This window comes from Oreochromis niloticus, linkage group LG11, assembly GCF_001858045.2.
Source record: "Oreochromis niloticus isolate F11D_XX linkage group LG11, O_niloticus_UMD_NMBU, whole genome shotgun sequence".
In the NCBI taxonomy this organism is placed as follows: Eukaryota; Metazoa; Chordata; class Actinopteri; order Cichliformes; family Cichlidae; genus Oreochromis; species Oreochromis niloticus.
The window spans coordinates 3,416,481-3,442,401 of record NC_031976.2 but is presented as its reverse complement, the minus strand read 5'-3'; the positions used below and the strand labels follow the sequence as shown (position 1 = coordinate 3,442,401).

Sequence of the window (25,921 nt, the reverse complement as noted above, 5' to 3'; positions counted from 1 at the left end):
GAGGAGCTACCATCAGTCGCAATCCCTTGCGACAAGGGAGGAGCTGAAAATTTTTTTTTAGAACTGGCTCCACAGAGGCACCAGCCCTAGCACAATGTTGAAAAGCTATTTCTGATACGAAAAAACCAAGATGACATGAAATTTGAAGATTAGGGTATCACTAAAAAGTGTAGGATTCTCATTTCAGGAAACATAAATGTCAATCTAACAGGACTGCGTTGTTGAGAGAGATCAAACTGGACCAAAGCAATGGGGAGACACATATAGATTACCATCATTAAAGCCAAGAAGTTCAGTTAAAAACAAAAGGCATTTTAATGAAATTTCCCACTGAAATACGCCTATATTTAGTTGGTATAAACCAAAAGAGACATTTACAGCAAAGAGTCAATACACACCGACGTTATTATGATTGCACTAAAATTCCAAATTTGATTCAACAGAAATGAAGCAAAACACTTGTACACCCATTTCGTCATGGTAGGCGGCCTCTTCAGTGAATATGCAAGACACTGCGTTTTAATAACAGATACAAAGTTATTTACTGGAGTAATCATCCAAACCTAATGTGGCTGGATCAGTAGCTGGAACAGCTCATCACTAATGCTGTGTTGTGTTCGGGTGAAGAAGATTAAGGTGAGATGAGGGTGCAGTAGTAGCAGTGAAAAAAGGCTTTGCAGTTGCTCACAGATGGAGGATGGCTGGACCTGAGGGGACCAGGACGCGAGGGGTTTCCGACCCCCTCACATTTACCCCCACCCCTCTAGCAGAAGATAATTGGCTGAGTTTATAGCCTGTCTTGTCTCCAGGTTTGATGTGTGTGCCGGGGCCAAGTTAATTAAATCCCTCTGATTAATCTGCACTGCAGTGAGTTCCTTCTCTAAAAGGAAAGTGGGAGAAAAAAAGATTACAAGTGCAGTGAAACAGAAAGGCGTCTGCTGAGACAGACAAACTTTTCGTTCCTCCTCAGCTAACGACAGAACTCGCACAGGGTCCAGATGAGAGCATTCCTGTCCACAAGAAAATGACCAGACCACATATTTCCACATGAGCAGAGACATCCACCATCGCTGAGGAGGGCGAAATGTCATTTCTCTCAGCTAAAGTTACGGTCACTGAGAGTAGTTTCACTTTGGTTAATTGATAATAAACAGCTGCCTCTCATGCACACTAACAAGTGAGGCTTAAAAACATAATCATTTAATATGAATAAGAAATACAAAAAGTTTACATTTATTCACTGATTTATTTAATCTGATATTTTAGCTGTTGAGTTTTTCAGATTTAGTTTCATTTTAAATGAGGAGGTCAGAGAAGAACCCACAGAAGTGCATTTGCCTCAGTTAAACTGAGCGTTTATGAGAAAGAGACTGGGCAAAATGACATTGTCTGACTGAAATCACTTTAAACACGCCACTGTTTGCATAAATTTGAAACATTTAAATGTGACAAGTATGCAAAAAGCTAACAAATCAGATAAATGCTTTTTCACTGCACTGCACACACACTACTTTATCTTCATGCTGGAAATAGATAATAAACCTGCACATACTTGGCTAGGAAACCAATCACAAAAAAGTTGGCTTAGTCAAAAAATGAAAACACATAAGGCTTCTCTTTCACAGATCATCAGATCATCTGCTTTCCTTTTATTTATTTTTATGTTTTCATATGACCACAAGACATCTTGATGTGCAAATCAGAGTACAGCTATGACTCCCATAACTTTAGTTCCACTTGACAGATAAAACATCAACAGATGCTGCCTCTCTAACAGCCTGCAGCCTTGCAGACCTCAGACTATCTACCTATTTGTTACTCCTACAACGGGCTAATTGGTGTGAGGCTTGTCACTGTGACTAGAGGCCCCTGACAGCACATTCGAAGTGAAGAAAAGACTTACGCAGGCTTATAGCATCCAGTTGATACCAGCACAAGCACATTCATTCATCCTCTCTCCCTACACTGCACACGGGTCTACCAATGGTAGCACACTGGGTTCAGAGGGCTTTGCCTTTGACTGCAGTGCATTTTTTCCCTGTTTTTCCTTCTGAAAGTCTGCAGTGAAGCTGGACTGAGCAAAACGGACACGAGAGGTGGCAGCTAGAGAGTAAATGATGTAGTAAGCAGAAGGAGAGAGGCAGAACTACAATGTGATGCAACATCAGAGAATGAAAAATGGTGGGATGACTGAGGGGTAAAGAAAAAAGAGATGGAAGTATGGGAGGAGCGAGGGGGGGACAGAGGAAAAAAAGAGGTTGGGGTATTTGTCATGCTGAGGCTGTAGAAGGCTAGCTGCAGACAGAGGCTGGGCCATTTAGAAGCTGCTATTTGTTGCAGTAGGAATAATTAGAATGGTGGCCGTGGCTGTCTCGCAAAATAATAGAACATAGGGAAAAAGGGAAAAGAAGGGCATGAGGAATGAGAAAAGCTGAAATTTTTGGAAAAAGCACAAGTGGGAATTTAGCTTTCCTTAGGAGACACAATGCTTTCTGGAAACAACAGAATTCAAATTGCTTGTCATCTGCACAGGTGGAGGCAGGCTGCAGGGAGGCTGCAGCACATTGAGGATACGCCAATATTAGTTTACTGATAATTATTAGCTTAATTCATTATGTCACACATGTGAACAGAGCAAAACTAAAGGCCAAATTAGCATTAGACGGCAACAGGGGAATAAAGCACTAACAGGAGAAGAAAGCTCTTTAAGTGATCTACTTTATATTTGCTGATTAATGAACACAGACAAAGCCAAAAATGACCAACATGGTCCATAATACCAAGAGCAGTACAAATGATCAAATCGCGAACAGTGTAAGTCACCTACTACCAACACAACCACAAGATGTTCCTTGTATTGTGACAAACATGATACGAACATAAGGCTTTATCCTCTCTCAGGAAACAGTATAGCAGTTCTGACCCTCCTGTAGTACAACTGGAAGCGTGGAACACCCCAGCTGACATACGGTGAGAGACAACCACATACTCTCAGTTGACCTAACAAGCATGTCAGAACCCACAGGAAATACAGAAAGCACACAAACTCCCTACAGGAACCCAGCTACACTGAAAAAATGGGAATTGGCAGGCTTTTGAATTTGCACAAATGAATTTAGTTAATGCTACACAAGCCTTTCATGTTTCTCTTATTTACATGATTTAATAAAGTACCATTTACTTGATTATAAACAATACTGAGACTACTCATTTTTCTTACATTGATTTAAAGTGACTAAATTAGAATACTAAAACCATTGTAATCATGTTTGACCACAACCGGAAATGATGCAATATATTCAAAGACAACAACTAAATATGATTGGATAATAAGACCTAGAGTCTTATCCAATAAGACAACAACATAATTTAAGGAGAGCGCAATTGACCGCCAGATTCTGGGAGACTGTTTAGCCACATGCAACCTTTGGCACTGAGTCAGGCATACTGAGAAGGTAAGTAATTTAAATACATTTGTTTTAGTTGGGTACGTTTTCACAGAATTGTTGTAGTGCATGCTATATGAAAAGTAATCTGTAATGCATCTACATGTTGTTTTTACAGTGCTAGCTAAGATTAGTATTAGCTTTGTGGCTAAAGCTGAAAAATAGTAACAAATTGCACATAGTCGGGAGAAAGCAGCTGTTGTCGGTCAGATATGGAATTTATGTATGTGACAGAGAGCACTGGCGTTTTTGATGGCTTAGCAAGTTAAAAAGTCACTGAGAGAGCGCAATAGTGTTTGTGTTACTCGTGCTAGTTATGGCTACAGTGGCTAATTAGTCTGGCTGTAACCGTCAGAGTTTAAGAAGCTGGGAGCGCCACAGTGCCATACCTTAATTCTTGCTGCTGATACGCACTCAAGTTATAATAAGGATCCTGCCACCTTAGAACTGGGTTTAAGAACCTGTGGCCATAAATGCCAAATCATTTTTCCATTTAGTCATTGTTTTAGGTGAAGTGTCACTTACTTGACTATTCTATTGGTCAAGCCCAAATAATACAGCAGATATCTACAAGGAGACAAGTTTGTTCAACAGAGTATGTCTTATTAAGTGATGTATTGTGAATTTTCCAACATTGTCCTAACAAAAGTTAGGACCCTTTTTTCCCCCTTTTTTTCTACTTTGTGTAGAACATATGTGAGCTGCTTCTCAAAACATTATGTATAAATGAGGGAAAGATTGGTACTTTAAAGAAACCATTAATGCTCTTCTGGACTGGAATACCTTTTTTCAATTAAAATAAATTTTTTTTGTGATGGTGGAATTTTTACCTTTATTATCACAGAAGTCAAAACATCAGATGATGATAGCTTACCATCTAAACTCCCCATCTCTTGGCAAGTCTGAATTAGAGGTCTCAGCTGTATCGGCCTTTCTAGTGGATTTGCTTAAAGAGGAGATAGCTTAAGTCATTAGGTACATATTCCCTGACATTCTAGAGGTCAACCTTGCACAGTGTGTGACATTAAAGGGCATAACGTGGGCAATCGTGGGCTCAAGAGTTGGGAGTTCGCCTTGTAATCGGAAGGTTACCAGTTCGAGCCCTGGTTCCGACAGTCTCGGCCGTTGTGTCCTTGGGCAAGACACTTCACCCGTTGCCTACTGGTGGTGGTCAGAGGGCCCGGTGGCGCCAGTGTCCGGCAGCCTCGCCTCTGTCAGTGCGCCCCAGGGTGGCTGTGGGTACAACGTAGCTTGCCATCACCAGTGTGTGAATGTGCGTGTGAATGGGTGGATGACTGGATATGTAAAGCGCTTTGGGGTCCTTAGGGACTAGAAAAGCGCTATATAAATACAGGCCATTTACCATTTTATAACTTATAGAAAGGGAATGGTACTGTCCCACAGGGCAGCAGGTGGATTGCCAGAATACTGAAAAACCATATCTGCATTGTACCACAGCATATTCTACATTGTCAGAGAGCTTGGTGGCTGGTACAGAGAGCACGACAGAGCTTTTGAGCTCAGCCCAGTATCCACAAGAATATTCACTCTCATTTCACTCTGTGAACTCCTTGATACTTATCCATTGGTTGACTATAAGATTGGATCAGTCCACACTGTGACTTTAAAAAGGCATATAGAAATAAAAGGTGTTCAGATAAGTGTAATAGGTTCAGTCGCATGTATTTCATTAGATAAATTCTTCTTTTCTTTATGTCTGATCTTTATAACTTTGACTATTGGGTATGGATAGCTGTATGAAAACTAAACTGAAATGATTCTTTCTGAATGTCTGATATGTAATTCTTTTTTGCCTACAGAGTCCTGTGGTCCTAAAGACCGTCTTGGCTGACGGAACCTGTCGAAGGCTCACTCTCTAATGGAGCGCCTGAATCAACTGAGGATCTCATCGTTGAAGTCAAGAGACAGTGTGGTCTTCAGGGCAGTTTCAGACTTCAGTTTATGGATTCCTTGTTTGGGAATGAGTTTCTTAACCTTACCTCAGTTTCAGAAGTAGCAGACAAAGGGACTCTTAAAGCTATTGACATGTCAAAGCCCACCACATGGACATAAAAAAGAGTAACAGAGATGGTGAAACTGAAGATGGAAAAGACTTTTTCATACAGAAGACATGAAGTTGTTCGTGATGCACCAATGGTGGAGGCTTTCATGGCAAGATGGCCTGCTCTATTTGATTTCCATGAGGTAAGGTTTGCCTCATACAGGGTGTTCTTGTGGTATTAGCCTAAAATGGTTAAGGCACAGTTGTTATTTGACAGCCCATTTCTTCAGCATGAGTGATTGCAGCCTTCTTCCAGGTATTAAACCTTTGAAGCTCATTCCTCTGTGCTCATGTTTTCAGATCAACGCTGAGTTTAAGAGAATTGCCACCATCCCCCCTCAAACAAAGTTCCTGGCTCAGCTGGATCTCCACTTGGGCAACCTGGTGAAGTTGGTCAACAGAAGAGGAGAGCTTGGACTAATACTGGAAAGAATTGTGGCACAAAAGGATAATGTAAGTGATAAAGCCTCAACACTCACTTAATATGATCCTCTTTGGATGAAACTTTATAATTGTGGAAGATTTCAGATGTTTTCCCATGATAAATTCTCTCATTTTGTATTTTTACATCTGCTTGTTTTTTTAACCTTCACTTTGTCAACTTATTAATTGCCAGTAAACTTATTATTAATTTGTGTGCCTTTACTTTAAAAACATTCATGTAAAGTACACTATTAAAACTTAAATGAAGGACAGGGGCTGAATGAAGATGCTAATTACATACATTTCATTTCAGTGTGAAGATGTTGATGCTGGACGTGAGTGTGTCAAGGGAGTGTGTATCTACATGGGTGAAGACCCTGACATGCTTATCCGGGAGTATGTGGTATGTACTTCTTTTTTTTTTCTTTTTTTTTTGGGACTTTCCACAGTGTATCATATTACTTACTTGGCATGAAATGACTAACATGGCTTCTTTTTTACAGGGCATGGAAGAACGTGCCATCAATGAGACTGCTGAAGACACCACTGTTCGAATTTATCTTCTTAAAGAGCAAGCTTCAGCAGAAGAACAAGAGTTGTTCTTGCAGGCATCAGGGTGGCGAAGAATTTGGATAATGTAGCATTTGCTGTGATAATGCTATTTGGACTCATGTATGCATTAAACCTGCCTACCCTGCTGACCTCCGCTACAACTTTGACATTTTCCAGAAGGTTTTTATGGAACTGGATGGAGCTAAACTCTCTAAAGTTCTTGCTTTCAAAAACCATCTGTTTCATTGAGAAGTCAAAGACTGCACTTCTGCAATTCTTTGCAGTTTTTCATTTTGTGTTCAGTAACGTTATACTGCTTATGTTTTTATTGCTTTCCCCTCATGTGACTGCAATGCAGGAAGATTTTTCCTTTTGGTATCATGTTGTAAGAAATTTTTACTGACGATTTTTAGCAATATGATCTGAGTCAACCTTAATGTCCTGCTTACATGTTTAAAAGGAAGATTAAGATTCATATAGGTGTTTGGTATTAGTTATGTAACAATGTCATTTAAGGCTCAACTTGTACAGGTAAATACTTGTACAGAAGCTGAAACTGTTGTCAAATAATACACAAGTTATATTTGTGTAAATCTGTTTATTCATAAAAGCGTGTTGCTTTTTTCAGGTAGTTTTAATTTAGTTTAAATTTTCAATTGTGTAATTAATACAAATGTTATATGTAAGAGATGACAGGATCATCTATAAGCACTTTCTTTTATTTGCTGCTAAGTTCAGTTTTTGTGAAATATTTCAAATGTTTTAAATTTTTCTTTTAGTTTTGCAGGCTATCTTTAAAAATGTGTTAACAATTTTTTTTATTGATGTGATTTTGGACTTGTTCATGGCAGCTTGCTGCTTTCACTGCTGTTACACTTTAATAAAGGTGAATTGTTCAGCAGCACTCAGTCTTTGCCTTTTTTTCAATAATGATCAGTTAATATTTCAATTGAAAAAAATAAGTAGGATTTAAAGCCATAATTTGTGTTGCAGGAACATAATTGCAATGTGTTTACATTACACAATATCATTGCGTACCACTGGCAATCAAAAATAAGTTGGTGTTAAACATTAAAATATATTGACATTATGTAATACATTGATATTATGGTAACAGATTAATATTAGTACATCAAACATGATTTTTTAAAGTAATCTGATGTAAATAAAATACTTTGATTTGACAAGCATTAATTACTTGAGGGAAAGTGGAAAATTAAGTCAGTCATACTTATTCATATTGTGTGGGACCGATGTACACAATAAAATCAAGTAAATTGAAAGAACTTTTTTTTCAGTGTAGTAGGTATAAACCAAGAACTTTCCAGCTATGAGGCAACGGTGCTAACTCTGTCACCATTGCGCCTCCCTTCAACTTTACAAATGGGACATCTGCAGATACAGGGACTGGAGAGAAGAATGGAAAAAGTTGAAAAAAGAACCCACAATTATAGGTGAACGCATCACTGACGAGCTATTTAACCTGTCTTTGGTAGGCTTTAAAAAAAAGACACACCAGCAGCAACCCAGGGGAAACACTATGCACTAGGGTTGGGCGATTGGACAAATATATCGACTATCGACAATAGCCTATCGTTTAAGAAACTTGCCTCTCTTTACCCATGTTCAACTACTAGAGCCATGTCATATGTGAAATGGAGTTAAGTTCGACAATGAGTACGAACAACAAGAATGACTACCAGTCCACAGCCATCATAATTCAAAATATAAATGAAGGACTAAAGAAATGACCTCAGATCTTCAGTGTCATTATTATTCTTCAGTCCTATAATTTCTGCCTGCTGATGCCACTAAGGGGAAAAATAAAACAACAAAATGATTAATTGTCTTTGCCTCGCTGATTTGAAAAGAAATATTTTTGGGTAAAGGACTGTCTATTGGCTAAAAGGAGAGCTCTTGGCCCAGTTTCTAATTATAGCTGTAATTGTTTAGTAACTAATAGTTAATTATTTGAAAAAATATTACCAGATTAATCATAAAAATCTCCAGCTGAATATTTACGCATAATGTTGAATTAAAAGATGAATTTCATAGGGTTTTAATTACCTCTCCTATCCACCGTTGAAAACATTTACACAGGGTGTGCTATTTTTACGTACGCAAACACAAAGAGATTGTTTTATCTATAAAAAGTTAAAAAGGCATAACTATCTCACTCAATTTAACAAATTTTCTCACATTTTTATATATATTCTGAAAGTCTAAGACCCAAAGATAGCACATTTCTAATGACAAAGTAGCAAATTCTCAAATTTGCCACGTTGGACAGTGAATATTTGGCATGTTGATCAACTAAATGTTTTAAATTATTAACTGATTTTTAAACTATTTGGCCTTTTTTCAGGACTACATTAATAAAATGGAAGCTCATTTTTACAATGTGTTTAATTCCGATAAATACATATTTAAAAGCTATTTTTTACATGTCTCCACAGACACACTTGGATGTCAAGAAACCAATCGACTCTTAAGGCCTTTTTGTTGTTCTACTGTTTCTTCCTAAGCAAGACGGTTTGCTCCATATTCGCACTGTGCCCAGCGTGTCAGCTTGTAACTTATCAAGGTGTGACCTCCTGCTTCTTCCTCCTCTCCTCCCTCAGCCAAGGTCCTGTCCAGATAACTGAACGGCTCATCTGGAGGTGGAGAGGAGCGAATAGATTGTTCTCATTTTTGATCCCTGTACTGATCAAGTTACAATATTACATGAATCATCAAGCCTACAAAATAAGAAAAGCAATTTCATTATATTATATTAAAAATCTAGCAGTGTCAAACATTTCTACTGAACACAAAGGATTCAACTGATTTAAAAGACATTATCAAAAACGTGTGATTTAATTGGATGTTCCAGTGTGAAAATTCTACCTGGTCAACAACACCGTACATCTCTATCATTATTGGACTGGCTGTTATCCATCAGAAAAATGGAGTCAATGTCTAAGTACCAAAAACTGGATTTCTTCCATTGGATACATGACCCTCGCATCAAAAGACCTGGCATCAAGGGTCAGTCCTTGTAAAAGAAAAGATTTCCCTTTTCATAACAGCTCTATAGAGGATAGGTTTTAATTACTCATCCATTCATCCATATAGATACCAGTAAGATAAGATACCAGTAAGGCGTAAAGTCACCAGGACTCTCCTGCTTATTCTCGCCTTTGAATCTACACATCTCAAGCAGTGCTTAATTATTAGTCTGTTAGTTAGTTAGCAAGTATCCATGCCCAATCATGCCCAATGGGCACCACTACTTTTTCAAAATATTACTTTTTCTCTTTCACACATGAACCAAGTCCCAAACCAAGGTACTTACCAACATGACTTTTGTTTACTATTACTATTACTATTACTTATTCATATTACAATTTTAAATATGAATAAGCTATGCTAAACTAACCACAACCACACTCCATCAGCACCTTTCATCACAGCTCTTCCCAGTTCAATCCTGAATTAACTTATATGTGGTGGCTGTGGTATAGCCAGGCTGTTTTTTTTTCCAGCTCTTCCACTCCGCTTAGCCTCTGTCTTTAAGTCGTTCAGGCAGAATGATGGGCAGCCTGCTGCCTCCTGTATCTTTAAGAAAGCCTCTGTGCCCATGTTGTTACCAGGGCAACTAGTGAACAAACTGCTTCTGAGGCAATTTCCAGTCTAATAATAACTAATCGCTCTAAATGAAATATTGCCACAGAGACACGGCCCTGTGCCCACAGAAACTGGGCCACGTTTGAGTCACTGGGATTCAGCTGTGATTTCTGCAGACACATAGCTGACTGCTGAGTCCAGCTGCAGCCACAATGGAAGGGCATTGTGTTCTGTGCCCCGCTTTACCTCCAAGTCTGGGTAAAATGTGTCCTACTGCTTGTTGTTGTAGTACAGATTATGGAATTGCCATGCAGCACCTTCTCCACTGGGCCCGTGATAACCACGGAGACACAACTGACAGGCTATTATGGGAAATATGCTAATGTGAACACCTATTGTTGGCGTTTACCTAAAATAAGAAAATTAAGGAGGGGTGTGGAATTTGAGGGGCATGCAATTATGATCATCAGCTCTAACATGATTTGAAATCCTACTCATGGTGTCATGTGTGTGAATATCTGAGAGCAGAGACCACAGGTTAGCACGGTGCTGCTCCTCCTCTTGGAACAGATAAACAGCCACATAAGTAACATAAGTAAAGACACCCCCTAAATAAAATCCTTTTTTTGGCAAGCCTTTAATAACCTTTTGCAGCATGGCTTTGGCATGTCGAGACATAGAAAAGGAAGGAGGGGGAAAGAGGGAGGATCTGTTGATATGTAATGACAATGACGCCCTTTAGAGAGAGAGAGAAAAAAAAGAAACAGCTGATGCATTCTCAAAGAACCCCACAAAAACACACTCCGTCTCCGATACCTTTATGGAAGTCATGGGAGGACTTACCATTTCGGGATTTAGCCGTGCTAAAATGGCGAAGGTGGACAGTCTGTCACAAGAGCATTTGGTTCTGAATGAGTCGACAAGCACGGTTTTGCAGCCCCTGGCAGACCAGGATCCCAGCAGAGAGGAGCTGCACGAGAGAAACACGCGCGCGCACACACACACACACACACACACACACACACACAGAGACACACACACAAGCACAAAGAGAAAAGCGATGCGGTGAATATAAGAGAGCCCCGGCAAAAGACAGAAAGCAAAGAAAAAAGAAAAAACAGCGGTTCAAATCCCACCGCGTTATCCCGGCTCTATAATCCACTTTACATCTCTGCCGCTGCAGCAGGCACGCGCACACAGCGGACTGAAGGCGGTGATGAGGCGCTACGAGGCGGCGTGCTGCAGCTCTCAGCCCGGACACATTACAGAAACACACTGCCAACACTCACATCTGAACCACTCGGGATCATTATCATTAATATTATCGTCGTCATTATTATTATTATTATTATTATTATTATTATTATTACTATTAATAGTGAAGCGTTGTTTCAACTGAGCTAAATATTAGCCATTATTAAGATACTGAGCAACATTTACTATGCACAATGTATATACAGTAGAGTTCTTTATTACATTTTTTTTTATCATAATGTTAAAATTCACATGTATGCCTCATATAAAAAAAGAGGCAACGCTACAAATTATGCAATTTCTGATGGGAAACTGGTGCATGCTGGGAAAGCAGCGCTGCAAACATGGAAACCTGGCCTGTTGATCAAGATCACGGTTAATTAATACAGCGATCACTGCCCTATTACGGTGGATCAGTGGAAAGTTTGGAAACAACTGTAATTATTTTAATACCTAATGTGAAATACGTTTGTATTAAGTTATATTGCGGCTCATTCCTGTCTACAGTGAATGCCTGCTGCGTTATTTTTTTTTCTTTTTTCTGGCCCTATTGTTTAACTATAATCCAATTTGAAAGCCTGTTATTAAAAAGTACACCAGTGCATGAGCAGAAAGCAGTGCCATTATCATCGAAATCTGGCCCAGTGATCAATGCCACTGCATCTTTTCTCCCAGTAACATTAATGAGTCACAGCTGCTCACAGTTGACAGCGGATCAAAGCAGAAAGAAAAAAAAGAGAGAAAACTGACCATTACATGTATATCAGTTACACCTGCTTATTTCTTGCCATGGCTGTTCAGAATGCCTGCTGTGGAAAAGGTCCAGTAAAAGTAGGGAGGAAGTATTTTAATGTGGAATAGCTGATATAGAGTAGACGTGGGCACACCAATGTAATTTGTTTACACTAGCAGGGCTCTAGAGTGCGACCAATTTGGTCACAAATGCGACCAAATTTTTCAGTGGTGCGACTACAAAAAAAAATATTTTCGGGTAACAAAAAAAAAAAAAAAAAAAAAAAAAATCTCTGCAACTCTCCCTGTGGTCAACAACAGACACACATTAGGGTTAGTTAGGGTATGCCCCTATTGTGGACTAAACCAATCAGAGATAGTCAGGGGCGGGACCTCTCTGATTGGCCGTGATCCAGTTGAAAGTGCAGGTGGAAGAGAGAGGTGAGTAGCTTGAATAAAGCGATATCAATTCATTAACGGATTCCACACAAAGACGTAAACACAGAGTAACCCAAGACATCAGAATCAGCTTTGTCTTTCTCGGCTTTCTCACCCCCCGGCCCGAACACGGACACGCTGTCGGAGCTTAGCGATTCTGATGCGTCGGGTCCGCGCTGTGTTTCCGTCTTTTTTGCGCTGATTCTGAGCTGCAGGTTTTGTCTCTCCAACCAAAATTCGCTGAGCCAGCAGCAAAAGAAGCAGCAAACTACGCTTCACATTTGATCAATGTCGTCATGAATTCCCTCTGACTTTTGCTGTTTTGCTTCCACCACGATAAAAATCACACTTCATACACAGCTCTCTCTCTCTCTCTGTACTTCAAGAACAGTTTCCCGTCTCAAATCTCTGTTTTCTGCATCATTCATTCGCTTATTACCCACCAGTCTACCGTTGTTTACAGCGCTGTCGGCCGCTGTCTTTTTCTTTTCTTTTTCTTTTTTCACTTAAATGACCTCGGACAAGAAAGCCTAATTTCTGCTGTTCAATACTGAAGAAATTTAAACTTCTTAAAATTATGCAAAATTGCAGAATATTTTTAAGGTTATCTGCTATAAAACGCCACACCAGGAAAATCTCCTTCATGTTTTTCTGTGTTTTATTCTCAGTTACTTTGACAGAAAGGTACCTACTGTGATGTTCACAATTCTGATGAAGTCTCATGTGTATCAGTGCTGATAAATGATCAGAATTATAATATTTCTGACTGTCTGAGGCTAAATTGAATCGAATCAGGACTTTGAGAACCGGAATCGAATGGATTATAGAAATCAGTGATGATACCCAGCCCTAGTGAGCAGCCTAGACCTGACAGAAGTGGATGTAGCTGTGGGTAATAAGAAAAGATGAAAAGAACTATTGATAACTTTTGTGTTAAGTTAAAGACTGATCCGTCTGTAATTCATAGCCAGCTCTGACACAGTGCCATCAATCTTTGAATGCTGAAAAAACAGCAGTGTATCCAGAAAACACATTATATGCTGCAATAAATGCACTGCCCAAGTGTCCCCTCTCCCCACTGCCTTTCAGCAGCAGGCAGCAGCAAACAGGTCGTCAGAGGAGCCAAGATGATGATTAAGTTTAACATTTTCTACAATATTGACAAAGCAATTTAAGCACAAGTTTGTTAGTTAATAATTTAGAAATGACTATTGTCTGTATGGACTTCATCCCAAAGAAAGTGCACATGTAAAACTGGGGCACCTGAATTCATCCTAGATCTGACAGGATCGGAGACAGCAAACGCTGAGGAGGTGCTCAGCCCAGCCCCGACATGTGGTAGGCCACAAAGGAGGAGAGTGCCACCAGCTTACCTCAGTGACTATCAGGTCGGCTACAAAGTCGATTGTAAGCATCACAGTTTCAATGCGCCGATGACACTTGCATTGCTCAATAACTTTTTGATGTCATTACAGCAACAGATTGCCGGGTTAGTGCACTCTCTGTCAGGTGATAGTGACGTCACACTTTAAGCAGGGGTAGATGTAACCCAGTGTTACTTTGGTTATCTGATATTCATCCATCCATTCGCTTCCGCTTATCCTTTCCAGGGTCGCGGGGGGCGCTGGAGCCTATCCCAGCTGTCATAGGGCGAGAGGCGGGGTACACCCTGGAAAGGTCGCCAGTCTGTCGCAGGGCCAACACACAAGGACAGACAACCATTCACGCTCATATTCACTCACACATTCACACCTAGTGACAATTTGGATTATCCAATTAACCTATCCCCTCAAACTGCATGTCTTTGGACGGTGGGAGGAAGCCGGAGTACCCAGAGGGAACCCACGCAAACACGGGGAGAACATGCAAACTCCACACAGAAAGACCCCGGCCTGATGGTGGAATTGAACTCAGGACCTTCTTGCTGTGCGGCAACAGTGCTAACCACCGTGCTGCCCTATCTGATATTCAGTATATATGTATATATCTATATTGGGTGTTCAGCTACAAAATGTTATTCAATGATTTTGAGTTTTTTATTATTGCTGTTGGTTTGCGGCTGCTTTACGACAGTCGACTGTGGTAGTACATCCTAGCGGGAGGGGCTATGAGCTCACATGGCTTGTAGCTGTGCCAGAGAGCAAGCTTGGGTGAGCTAGCGGGGAATACCTTCATCTGCAGTAGCCTTAAAAAGACTTGTCCGTTCTCCTGCCAGGTAAAAATCTGTTTTGTATGTATATTATACTGTTCCATGTGTTATCATGTGTTTGCTAGTGATGGGTAGATGAGGCCTCGTGAAGCGTTTCAGCACATTCCCCAAACTGTATCGATACTGTGTTGACACAGTGTTGCTGTTTTGCTCCATACTGACACCTGCTGGACCTTAAATATCACTGCAGGGAACTTACTTGAGACTCACAACAGACACTGATTCAATGACATAGTCATACGTGTATACACTGTAAGGTATTGTACTTTCCATGGAATCATTTTATATGTTTTACATTGCAAATATTGTAGAAATCTTTAAAATATATTGTGAATGACATAAAGTAAAAATTAAAATGAAAGTATTGTGAATATAATATTACCCATTTAAATGTAATTGATTCAGAGTTTATTATAAATTTCTATTCAGAAAAATAAGTTTATCCAATGTTTTTGCATTCAGTCTATTGCGGGGGGGTTTTCACACCATTTCCCCAGCTTTGGAAAACTCACAGGCACAGATGAAGCTGGGGTACACAAAAACTGTAAAGTCAGGTGGAAAAGGTTCAGATAAGATGTCTTCCTCATAACCCAGTACCTTAAAGGATCCTCTAATCTTGGAATTTTTCTCTCCGACACTCTCCACAATACTAAGGGGTTGGCAGTCCTTTATAATAAACTTCAGGACTGCCTGGTCCAGAACAGTCTTCCTAGATGCTTGATTTCAAAATAATAAAACACATATTAATTTAAAAAAAAAAAATTGTTGATAAAGCTGTTCAGTGTCAATATAAGCCGACCTGTGTTCATTCTGTGTGTTTGTCTCCTCATTTTCATGTTTGGCTCTGTAATGCCTCTGTAACACTGAGGAGGTGCTTTTGTTTGTAAGAAAGCTCCGCAGAACAGATGCGACATTTATCCTGCATAAAATGAAATAAATAATTTACACTGCAAGTCACATTGCTGTTTTTCCTATTCTGATAGATTACACTGAAACAAAGACAGACAAACTATTTGCAGTTAAAAGATCAAAATGATCCCACACAGCAGAAACATTTCCATTTTGTTATGGAAAGATGTGTATTTTTATTTATCTTTGCGAGAGTCAATTTGTGGGGGTTTTTTGGTGGCGACTCGTTCCGTTGACAGATGCGGATGCGGTACCTTTTAAACACAGCTTGGCGCGTTGGTAATGAGCGATACAGCAGCTGTATCGATCACGTGACTTTTTCTTAAAGCGACGCACGCACCGATACAGGCATCGCTAGGTGAGCTTGATACATGCGCCGGTGCGTCAGTGTTGCTGGACCCATCACTAGTGTTTGCTATGATGTGATGTGTAGTAATGGTTATTAAGGTGCTAATCGGGGATAAGCTAGCAAGCTCGACAATTAGGCGCCATGCTAAGTGGACGTTGGTAGCCAAGTTCGTATGTCACTGTGGGGTTACGAGCTCACATGGCTTGTAGCTGTGCCAGAGAGCAAGCTTGGGTGAGCTAGCGGGGAATACCTTCATCTGCAGTAGCCTTAAAAAGACTATTGTCCGTTCTCCTGCCAGACGCCTCGCTGCTGTGCTGCCTTACTGCTGTGCTGTCTCGCGGGTGCCATTAAAGGATCGGCGGCTGCCATTCATTCATCCATCCGGGCCTCGAGTATTTGGACCGAAGTACTCACACACACACCCGCACTCAGTGCCATACACTCTTTATTTTGCTGGCCAGCTAACACAATTGTTTTGGGGGTTTTTTATTATTCGCAAAGACTATCCAAAGACATTTTGGTTATTGTCAAATAGACACTCTCTGATTACGGACTGAGGAGGTTGTAGTGTTACAACCCCAGGACTGAGAAAAAAGACTCTTTACACAATATATTCACTTGTCACCTGGTTAGAAGTGGCCATTGATGAAAATATTTTTTTTTCTCTTGTCTTTGTTTGCATTGTATCCCAGGGAAGTTTTAAGTTGTTCAGGTTGAAACATTTGCACTTAGAGTCGGTTAAGTTTCCTTTGATGTATCAGTGTCAAGCTGATGTTTAAGAGGGTATGTTAAGGACGTATGTGCTCCAGTCCATCAATCCTTTAAAGTGCTGGACACCGATGGTAAATTGCCATCAGACCCTAAATAAATTGTCCTCTGCTGTTATCCATATTGCTTCACTCATTCTTTGATGAGTAGACGTATTGGTTACACTCACAGTACAAAATACCATTTCACCACCAGCAATGCGAGCGTGTTCAGAAAAGTACAAGCAACCAGTCAGAGAGCAGTCTTAGATTGCCTGCTTGTAGAAGTTGAAAGATCTATGTATGTGGTGGGCAATATGCCTACAGTGAAAAAGCAGAACTTTAATGCTGGGGAGCAATGAAGAAAGGTTTAGAAGCTAAACTATAAAAGCCACTGGAATTCATTCAGTGTAGACTGTATTCACATTAAGATATATGGAGGATCATTGGTGAAAAAAAATCTATTTTCTTACTAAAATAAAATGAACTGTAATTATGTGGACTATTTCAGTGGTTGGTGTAAGTGTTGGGCATAAATTTATTCTATTCTATTTATTCTATTAAAATATATCAGTTATTTTTTTAGCAGCTTGCTTGTGGGTTGCTCTGCCATCCTTTTTAATCCTGTAATGGTCCTTGGGTAGCTTAGCAGTATGGTTTGGGTCAGCATCTATTCACAATTTGAAGCACCAAGTCTGGGAGTCACATTAGCAGTAAAAGTTAGGGATTTTTTATCCAACAGCAACCATAAAATGGCCATGGCATAATGTTACCTGCACCTTGTTTGACAGGATATATGGTATGGTTCGGATCATGAGCTGTTCCTCTCCTCCATAATTTTCTCCTTCTATCATTCTGTTACAAATAAATCTTGGTTTAATATATAAGAGATTTGTTCTTCAGAGCTCTTTTAAATGTTTTCAGGTGAAGTCTAATATGGCCTTCCCGTTCTTTAGCGTAATCAGTGGTTTGCCCCTCTGTATTTACATTCATGAAAGGATGAAAGTATCTCAACTATGTACTTTGATGACAAGCTTACCTCTTCGAAAGTGGACTTGACTTGGTTAAATGTTGTGGGAGGAGTTATTTAAACTTGGAAAGAATTCTGTGATCATCCACTTTAGTTTTCTTGTGTCTGGGCCTTTTAGTGTTGCTGAGTTGGCCAGTTAATTCCATCTTTTAAGATTGTATGAGATTATTGATTTGTTCATATCTAAAGTTTCTTGCTATTTCCTTGATAGATTTATTTTGTCATCCTGTTGGTGGCCTCCTTCACTTGCATCAACATGTCTTTGGGTCTCATGTTGAGAATTCTAGTGAGCAGATAGTTCGGCAGTTGGAATCAATTCCAGATCTTTTATCTGCTTAACTTGTCATAAAATATGAACCAAGCAGGCTTCACTGGGCCATGAGCATGCTTGTCAGGCTCAATTACTTTTGAGCCTCTGAAAATGGCAGACTCTGTCAAGTCTGCACTTCAGTGACATCTTGACTGTTTGATTTTAAACTCTATTCTTTGGTAAACAACAACAACAAAAAAACAAACAAACTAGTGTAATTCTCCAGGAATGTATAAACCTAACTGTATGTACAATTAATCCAAGTGAGCCAAAACGTCAGGCTTCAGACTGCTGCAAACACTGTTTCTAACGGTTATACTATTGGTTCTGTATGATGTCACAGGGAGGGATAGGGCAACACGTTCTCACTCGTGTTGGATAGGGAGGCACACAAGCTCCACCCACTTGTTTTTCATTTTGAACATGTCAGTAGTGTCAAAAGGCTGATGCTTTGCTGGTGAAATCAAAGCAGTCTGACACACTCTAGCTTCATGGTTTCATAATTTGACATCTCTGGTCATTAGATAGCAAAACTCCATTTGACCAGGCTCCTGACAAAGCCCAGCCTTATGTTACTCTGCTTCAGTGCACACAGAAATTTAGCAACAGTCAAACTGATGAAAAAGCAGCTGAATGTTAAGAATGATCAACAGCAGTAACAGGTGACAGTCTGGAGGTCTCCTCGTACAAAACTTGCATCCACTTGACTCAAACTTGTGCTCCGGCCATCGAATCCAAATTAATTTGTCAGACACTGAAAATAGTGAGCACCTGAATGTCAGTCATCAAATTGCCTGTTTATTTACGTAATTATTTGAAAGATGTTGGGGAAATTTATAGACAAATTCATTTCTCATTTAACCCAATCAGATACTGGATAACAAATGAACAAGATATTTGTGTAAATGCTGTAGATGTATGATACACAAGGGCCTCATAATCTTAGACTGGACATGTGTCAGTAAAGGCTTTCTTTATGGAATTGTGTGTAACATTCTGACAGCTGCTACTTCTTGATGGTTAAAACATGACCTTGAGGAAATATTTTTCCAAATCTTGCAAACTTTGAAATTTCCTTCATTAAGTGCAGTTTAACCCTCACAGTACTCTGCGTGTGTTCCAGCTCATGATACAAAGTGCATGGTTGAATTAGCCCCCTAGGGGAACAGAAGGAAAGCATTTGTTCTTAGTCCCCAAATGTCCCTGACAGTACCAGTCAGCTTCTGTATTTTCCTCAACAAAACTACAGCTGTCAATTGGCAGAAAATAAATTGAAACCAATATCAATACTTATTGATCGTTTAAGTTATATTTCTTTTTTACCTTTTAACATTCCATGTAGCATTTCTATAAAGAAAGGCCAAAATCCCTCCTGAGAACCTGGTGACCAACTACAAGAAACATCTTACTGCTGCACTTGCCAACTAAGTCATGTTTTCCTTGAGGATTAAATACTAATTTCACTCAAATACATACAAATCGATTTAGAACGTATATGTAATGTGGTGTTTTTTTTTTTTGGTTTTACTTTTAGTTGATATTCTCTCCCCAATAAAATAAAAGTACCATAAATATTAGAAACTGTTCATTTCTTTGTATTTAAATTTAAAATTTAAAGTGAATGTCCACATATGTGGATGTCATTTTTCTTAGAAACAAAAATCTGGTAAAGAAAAAAAAAAAATCAGGTAATTCTTTGGGACCCGATGAATGTAAAAACAATCAGCCCAAATAGCAAAGAGAAATTAAAAATGCACGCCATGAAAGAGTTCAGGGCTTGGGAGGTTAAAGCTGGATTTAAAAAAAAAAAAAAAAAAGTGTTTTAAGTTACAGTTATTAGAGCACAAGTAGCACCATCTTGTGCGTGTACAGAATATGACGTCACTGGGTTGGTTGGTGGCAACTAAATGGCAAACAAGGAAGTTGAAAAAAGGAGTTTGTGGAGATCATTTTGGTGTTGCAGCAATAAGTTTTTATGTTAAAAACTGAGGAAAGATTGTTCAGTTTCCCTTTTTTTCTCTCAAGCAAAAAGTGGTTCTTCAGTGTTGCCTAGCTCCACTGAAAGGGGAAAAGCCACTAGTTAGCAATAATGTTACTGTTTGCAGAGAACTTTATAAATGGGGACCGTGTGGAAGAGAGTGTTTGAGTCAGGTTCACTGGTGGTTCACCAGGATGACAAGCTGACGGTCACTGTCCCCTGTGTTTGTTTGCTTTTCTTGTCAGATCCAGGTACAGACTGAGAGGCACAATAAGCTGGCACAGCATGTGTCCACAAAATGTGATCAGGACTACTTTCAATGTGTGACTTAACACCCAGTTATATAATAAATGTATTTTTTCCTGAGAAGATGCTGATGGATGTTGATTGTGCTTAGGTAAATTGTGGTTGTAATGTGATAACCTGCTAATTTGTTGCATTGCTTAGGAAAAGATGGTCTTAATCTCAGTATAACTGGGAGTTAAATTAGTCCTAAATAATGCTGATCTCATCTTTTGGACACATGTTCTGCCAAATGATTGCGTAGTTGAAAGGTTGCCATAGATATAAGTTGCTTATCCCTCACACTGAAACTGGGTTTTTGTCACTTGGTGGTAGCTCTCCCTTTCCTTGTGAAACAGAATTCTCAAAACCATGGCTTCTGTTGTGTTTACAAGCTTATGTAGATTGAATCTGAATGTATTGTGCTTCTATGGTTGCTATTACTCCTTTAGGCCAGAGGTGCCGCTGTGAAACAGGCAAATGAGGAGATTAGAGAAGAAGTGGAAGAGTGCGATGTAATCACTTTAGCATTAAAGTGTGCCTAACAACGAGCCATCGTTTCCAGTGTTATATACAAACACCTTCCTCATTCAGTAATAATGAAAACAAACATACAATTGTGAGACAAACCAAGTGTTATCATCATCATCATATTTTCACTCTTTGTCATGTACCCCCACGTCCATTCAGCTGCATTCAGTAGAACTAAAATAACCCTTACACTAGGCCTAATTATTGCAACCCTTAAATACTTGCAACAGTTAGGTCTGGTGTTCAGGCACCTACTTCAGGGCATAAATAAAGTAATACTATTTGTCATGTAGACATTTTTAAAATGTAGCTATTTGCTGAACTGTCCAGAACCAAATTTTGCTCCTCCATAGATCATCCCTGTAAAAACACACTATATTTTCTTAATGCTGGCATTCACCTTACTATCCATGTGGCCAGTTCTTGGCAGAGGACACTGTTCCATGCAGGGCTGCTGGACCAGCACCTAAATTATCCAATTAGACAGTGGGGGCAAAACTGTCCGCAGGCCATGGTGTGGCTCACAGAAAGCCTTAATCACATCATCTGCACAAAGAAACTGCACTCATTCCTAATATATTGGATTTCTGTTAGAGGTGATGTGCTAATGTCAGCACTGAGTCACCTCCTGAGGCTAATACACAAACAAACAAATACACACACACGCACGCGCACACACACACACGCACGCGCACACTCTCATTTGTCCTTTCACTTTAATGGAATTTATTCAGCATACCTATTTGCCATACAATAACAGACACACTAAGCGACAAATGTCTGCGAGAGAGTTGATTTCTGGTTAAATATTTATTGTACAGTTGACTCATTAAAGGAAGACAAATCTGCGATTGTCACAGATACCAGATCTCAGTCCATACTAGATTCGATTCCATTCTATGCAAAATTAAGCTGTTCTGGAGGCTAATGTTGGAGCCACACAAGATAGTCCATGAAGGTGGATTAATGAGGGTTTCCAAAGCTGTGTACAACCTGGAAACAATTCGCTTGTCATGGATCACTTTGAAGGTGCCAGCTGGTCACTTGCAGACATTCCTGGCTCCAGTTCAGCCAGGTGACCTTCTAATGTATCTACTAGCTAGTCATATGTGAGTTAATGGTGTTCTTCACTCTCACTGGTAATGTCTTCAGTCATTTGCTGGAAAGTTTATCACAGGTCCTGCAAGCTCCAACCTAATTGGCTCTGCGAGAAAAAGTAATTGCCCCCCTTGGTACAATGGCATTGATTTACTACATTAAATTAAATTTACCTGTGATTTACTACATTGTTTTGGAGAGCTGAGTTCAGTTTCATTGACAGTTATGAGAAATGCTTGACTATAGTTCTTGTTGCTAACAAGAACTATCAACAACCAGTTGATAGGTAAAAGGGCAGTTACTTTTTCACACTGCATCAGACAGCTTCAAATAGCTTTTTTCCCTTGATGAATAAAATAATTAAAAATTATGTTTTGTACATACTCAGGTTATATTTGTCTAATATTAAAATTTGTTTGATGATTTGAAACACATATGTGTGACAACTACGGAACACAATAAGAAATGAGGAAGGTAGGGTTTTTTTTCACAGCAGTGGATACATTAGCTTAAACCTCTGAGGACTAAGCTGTAACTGTTCCCTATTATTTTCTTTGTTCCCTGATTGCCAAGACAATAGAGATTGTCAGCCACCAGGAACAAATTAGACTTTTTGGTTGCAATGCCAATCAAACTCTCACTACAATTGCAGTGGGACTGGAAATAACTAAAACCAACTAAAGCTAAGCGCAAACTACAGGCAGTTATAGCACACAACTGTGCTATACTCGGGGCATACTTGCTGTGACCGGAGGAACAAACGGTTGTTAACTTGCTGTATTTGTATCAGTACCAAAGGTAACACTAACACTTCAAATAGGTTGTCCAGCAGAGCATTGGACAGTCACATAAGCAAGGGGAGTTTTCCTCACTTCCAGGAGGTCATTGGTGATTGGATTAGGGCTAACAATGTAGCAGCATCAACTCTCCTTTTCATGAGTGGCATAACCAGGGTACACCCCAACTTTCTCAGGTAGATCTGGTGGTGTTTCCAATGTTCTGATAATTTCCAGGCTGGGACGTTCCACATCCACATGATGAATGCAGCAATGGAGTCCTTCTTCAAAATAACTGACAGAGTGTCCTTACTCCTATTGATACTGCATAATACTTTAACTGAGGAGCCATGGCAAAAATTTGAAAATTAAATAGTTCCATTTATTAAAAGTGAATAGGCAAAACTGGGTACTTTTGACTGGACTACCAGTCAGAAACAGAAAACAATAATGTGACATTATTAAGAATAACAAGGTTTTAAAAACTGAATAATAGGAAAAAAAAACATTTGCGAAATATAACAAAAAATACACATCTGGGATCTGCACAGACAGCAGTGTTATTGCTAATTTTTATACCTGTACAGCCACGTTGATACAATGTGCATTTACATTTCTTGGGAGCTGCACATCAGATAGCAGTGCAGATTACAACACAGATCTTCAAAATGGTTTAGGTTACAACACACCTATGGCTCAGATTTAACACAAAAGCATAAATCCACTGTTAGACCACAGAGAGTTAAGCCTATATAACTCTTTCGAGATAAGTCTCTAGCTTTGTATAAACTATAACACCACCACCACCAGCTTTGCAATTCACTGTAGGCTTAAAGTCTGTGTGCACATGCTCACTTCCACCATTGTCATTAACCTGAACTCACACTTGTCGGGTGGATACAAACAGAAATGAAACCTAATCTATGTCTTCAGGCTACTTCTTATTGATATGTTCACATAACAACTGGATCTGGTGTTAGTAACATTTGTGGTTGTACCTTGTGGTGTCTTAAGTGGCCAATTAATGGAAGTTTAAGAAGTAAATGATCTAATCTATACAGACCATATACATGCCATACACAGTAATCCAATTAGGGTTCTGGAGGGCAACAATTTGAAGATGAGCTGGCTGGCATGCTCAGAACACGCTTGATTAGCATGTCCTGAATATAAACACAACAGTGTGTTCCCTGTAATGCAGTCTCTTTCTATTCAGAGACACATGTAAACAAATATGCCCCCAACCCCTATCCACTAATCTTCACCTTCCCTTCCATAATTGTATTACAGTAATTGATGAAAACTCCAGCCCAACATCTCTGATGAATTGAGGCAGCTGCTCAACATCAGCATCAACTCTGTAAATTAACTGAGACGGTAAGGTTGATTTGTATGGTCAAAAGCAAGGTTAGTGTTTATTGGCTAGAGTCTTGTAAACAATGTTTAGCCAACACACTAAAAGCTCTTTCCTCTGATTTAAAAAGAGAACAGACTACTAGACGTGTTTTTTTTTTGTTTTTTTTTGTTTTTTTTCAACCTATTACCCTCTCAGGCAAAACTTCTGTGAAAACACACTGAAAGTCTGTTGACTTGTCAAAACAAAAGTTGAGATTTGGTGGGAAATTGAAAGCTGGAAATCTGCCTTCACAGGTCATTGTAAAGATATCTTGAAAAAGATGTGTCCTCTAAATCTGGTTAACAGTGAAAAGACACTTTCCTCACTCAACACCTCTGCAAACTTCTTAAACAAGCCATTTCAAACCCACAACATTCAGATGTGGGATAAAGTTCTGACTGTCAAGAAACAAGCTTACACATAACCCTACGAAAGACAATTTCCTTGTAGACAAATGCCCCCCCACACACACACACACACACACCCCACACACACACACACACACACACACACACTCTCCCAAGCAGGACATGTCTTCCCAGTCCCCAGGCTAGGCCCCCCATGCTAATCAAGCCTATCTCTGATATGAATGAGAGAGAGACAACTGAACCATACTTGGAAAATACCAGAAGAGCATATGGGAGAAGAACGCAGCCCATACCGACAATGCTCAGTGGCTAGTGGATCTAAGAGCAGACCGCAGCAACCTCCCTCAACAGGGTCCAGTAACCATCACAGTGGCAGACATTCAAGAAAGGGTCGCCAGTATGAAGACTTGGAAAACATCAGCCGTAATATGATTCACGCCTACTAGCTAAAGAAGCTCACTGCACTCCATGTGTGCCTGGCAGCACAAATGAACCAGCTGCTAATAGATGAAACATACATGCTAAACATGCCAACTTCTAGGGATCCCCAAGGAACCCAAGAACAGATGAGTCCCTTCTAACTACCAGCCAATAATCTTCCTCAGCACAACATGGAATCTCCTGTCAGGCATCATAGTGACTAAGATGAACAGACACACAACACCAGAGGAGCAAAATACGAGCTACTGGTAGACAGAGGAGTCGTAAAACCAGATTGACCAACCTGTGCACTGCCTGGATTGACTAAAAGAAAGCCTATGACTCATGCAATGCCTAGAACTATAAAAGATCAACGGGACCCTAAGAGCCTTTATCAAGAACTCAATGGGGATGTGGCAAAAAACACTAAAGGCCAACTTTGGCCAGTTGCAAAAGTCACTATCAAGTGACTTTTACCAAAAAGATGCTCTGTTCCCATTGCTTTTCTATAATGGCCTGAAGGCCCTCAGTGAGATCACTGACAAGACTGGCTATGGATACCAACTGCGGAATAGAGCAATCATCGGTCACCTTCACTGATCCATTAGGATCTACAGCTATGACATTGGAATGTCACTGGGACTGGAGAAGTGTAGTGGTATGGTAACAAAGAGAGGGAAGGTAGTCAGAACTGAGGGGATTGAACTAGCAGGCGGGCCATAGTAGAGTATGAGTATGGCTTGGAAGTGCTGAGATCAAAATGGGATATGCTCGTTAGATTGGTGGAGAATGCCCGAGCTAAGATCCTGTGGGGCTTTCAGATACAGACAGACAAACTTGTATCTTCCTCAATGCTTTTTTTTGTATGCTTCTGAGGTCCAACAACCTTTTAACTCTTATCCTTCCCCTGGAAAATAACACTATAATAATAAGCATGGCAATATTGCAATAAGAGAATAAGTAATGCCTTTTCATTTTTTAATTAAATGCTCTTCCATGTCTTGAA

At 39.7% G+C, this 25,921-nt stretch overlaps 1 protein-coding gene across 11 annotated transcripts in view; it reads right to left on the bottom strand.

Annotated features, from left to right (window-relative positions):
* Positions 1 to 25,921, bottom strand: part of adgrb1a (adhesion G protein-coupled receptor B1a) — a 230,338-nt gene that overhangs the window by 42,385 nt on the left and 162,032 nt on the right. For all 11 annotated transcript variants that reach the window (XM_025911392.1, XM_025911382.1, XM_025911386.1 and 8 more), the window contains one exon: positions 10,933 to 11,059. In XM_025911392.1, the coding sequence (XP_025767177.1) occupies positions 10,933 to 11,059 (127 nt within the window). The remainder of the gene's footprint in view (positions 1 to 10,932; positions 11,060 to 25,921) is intronic.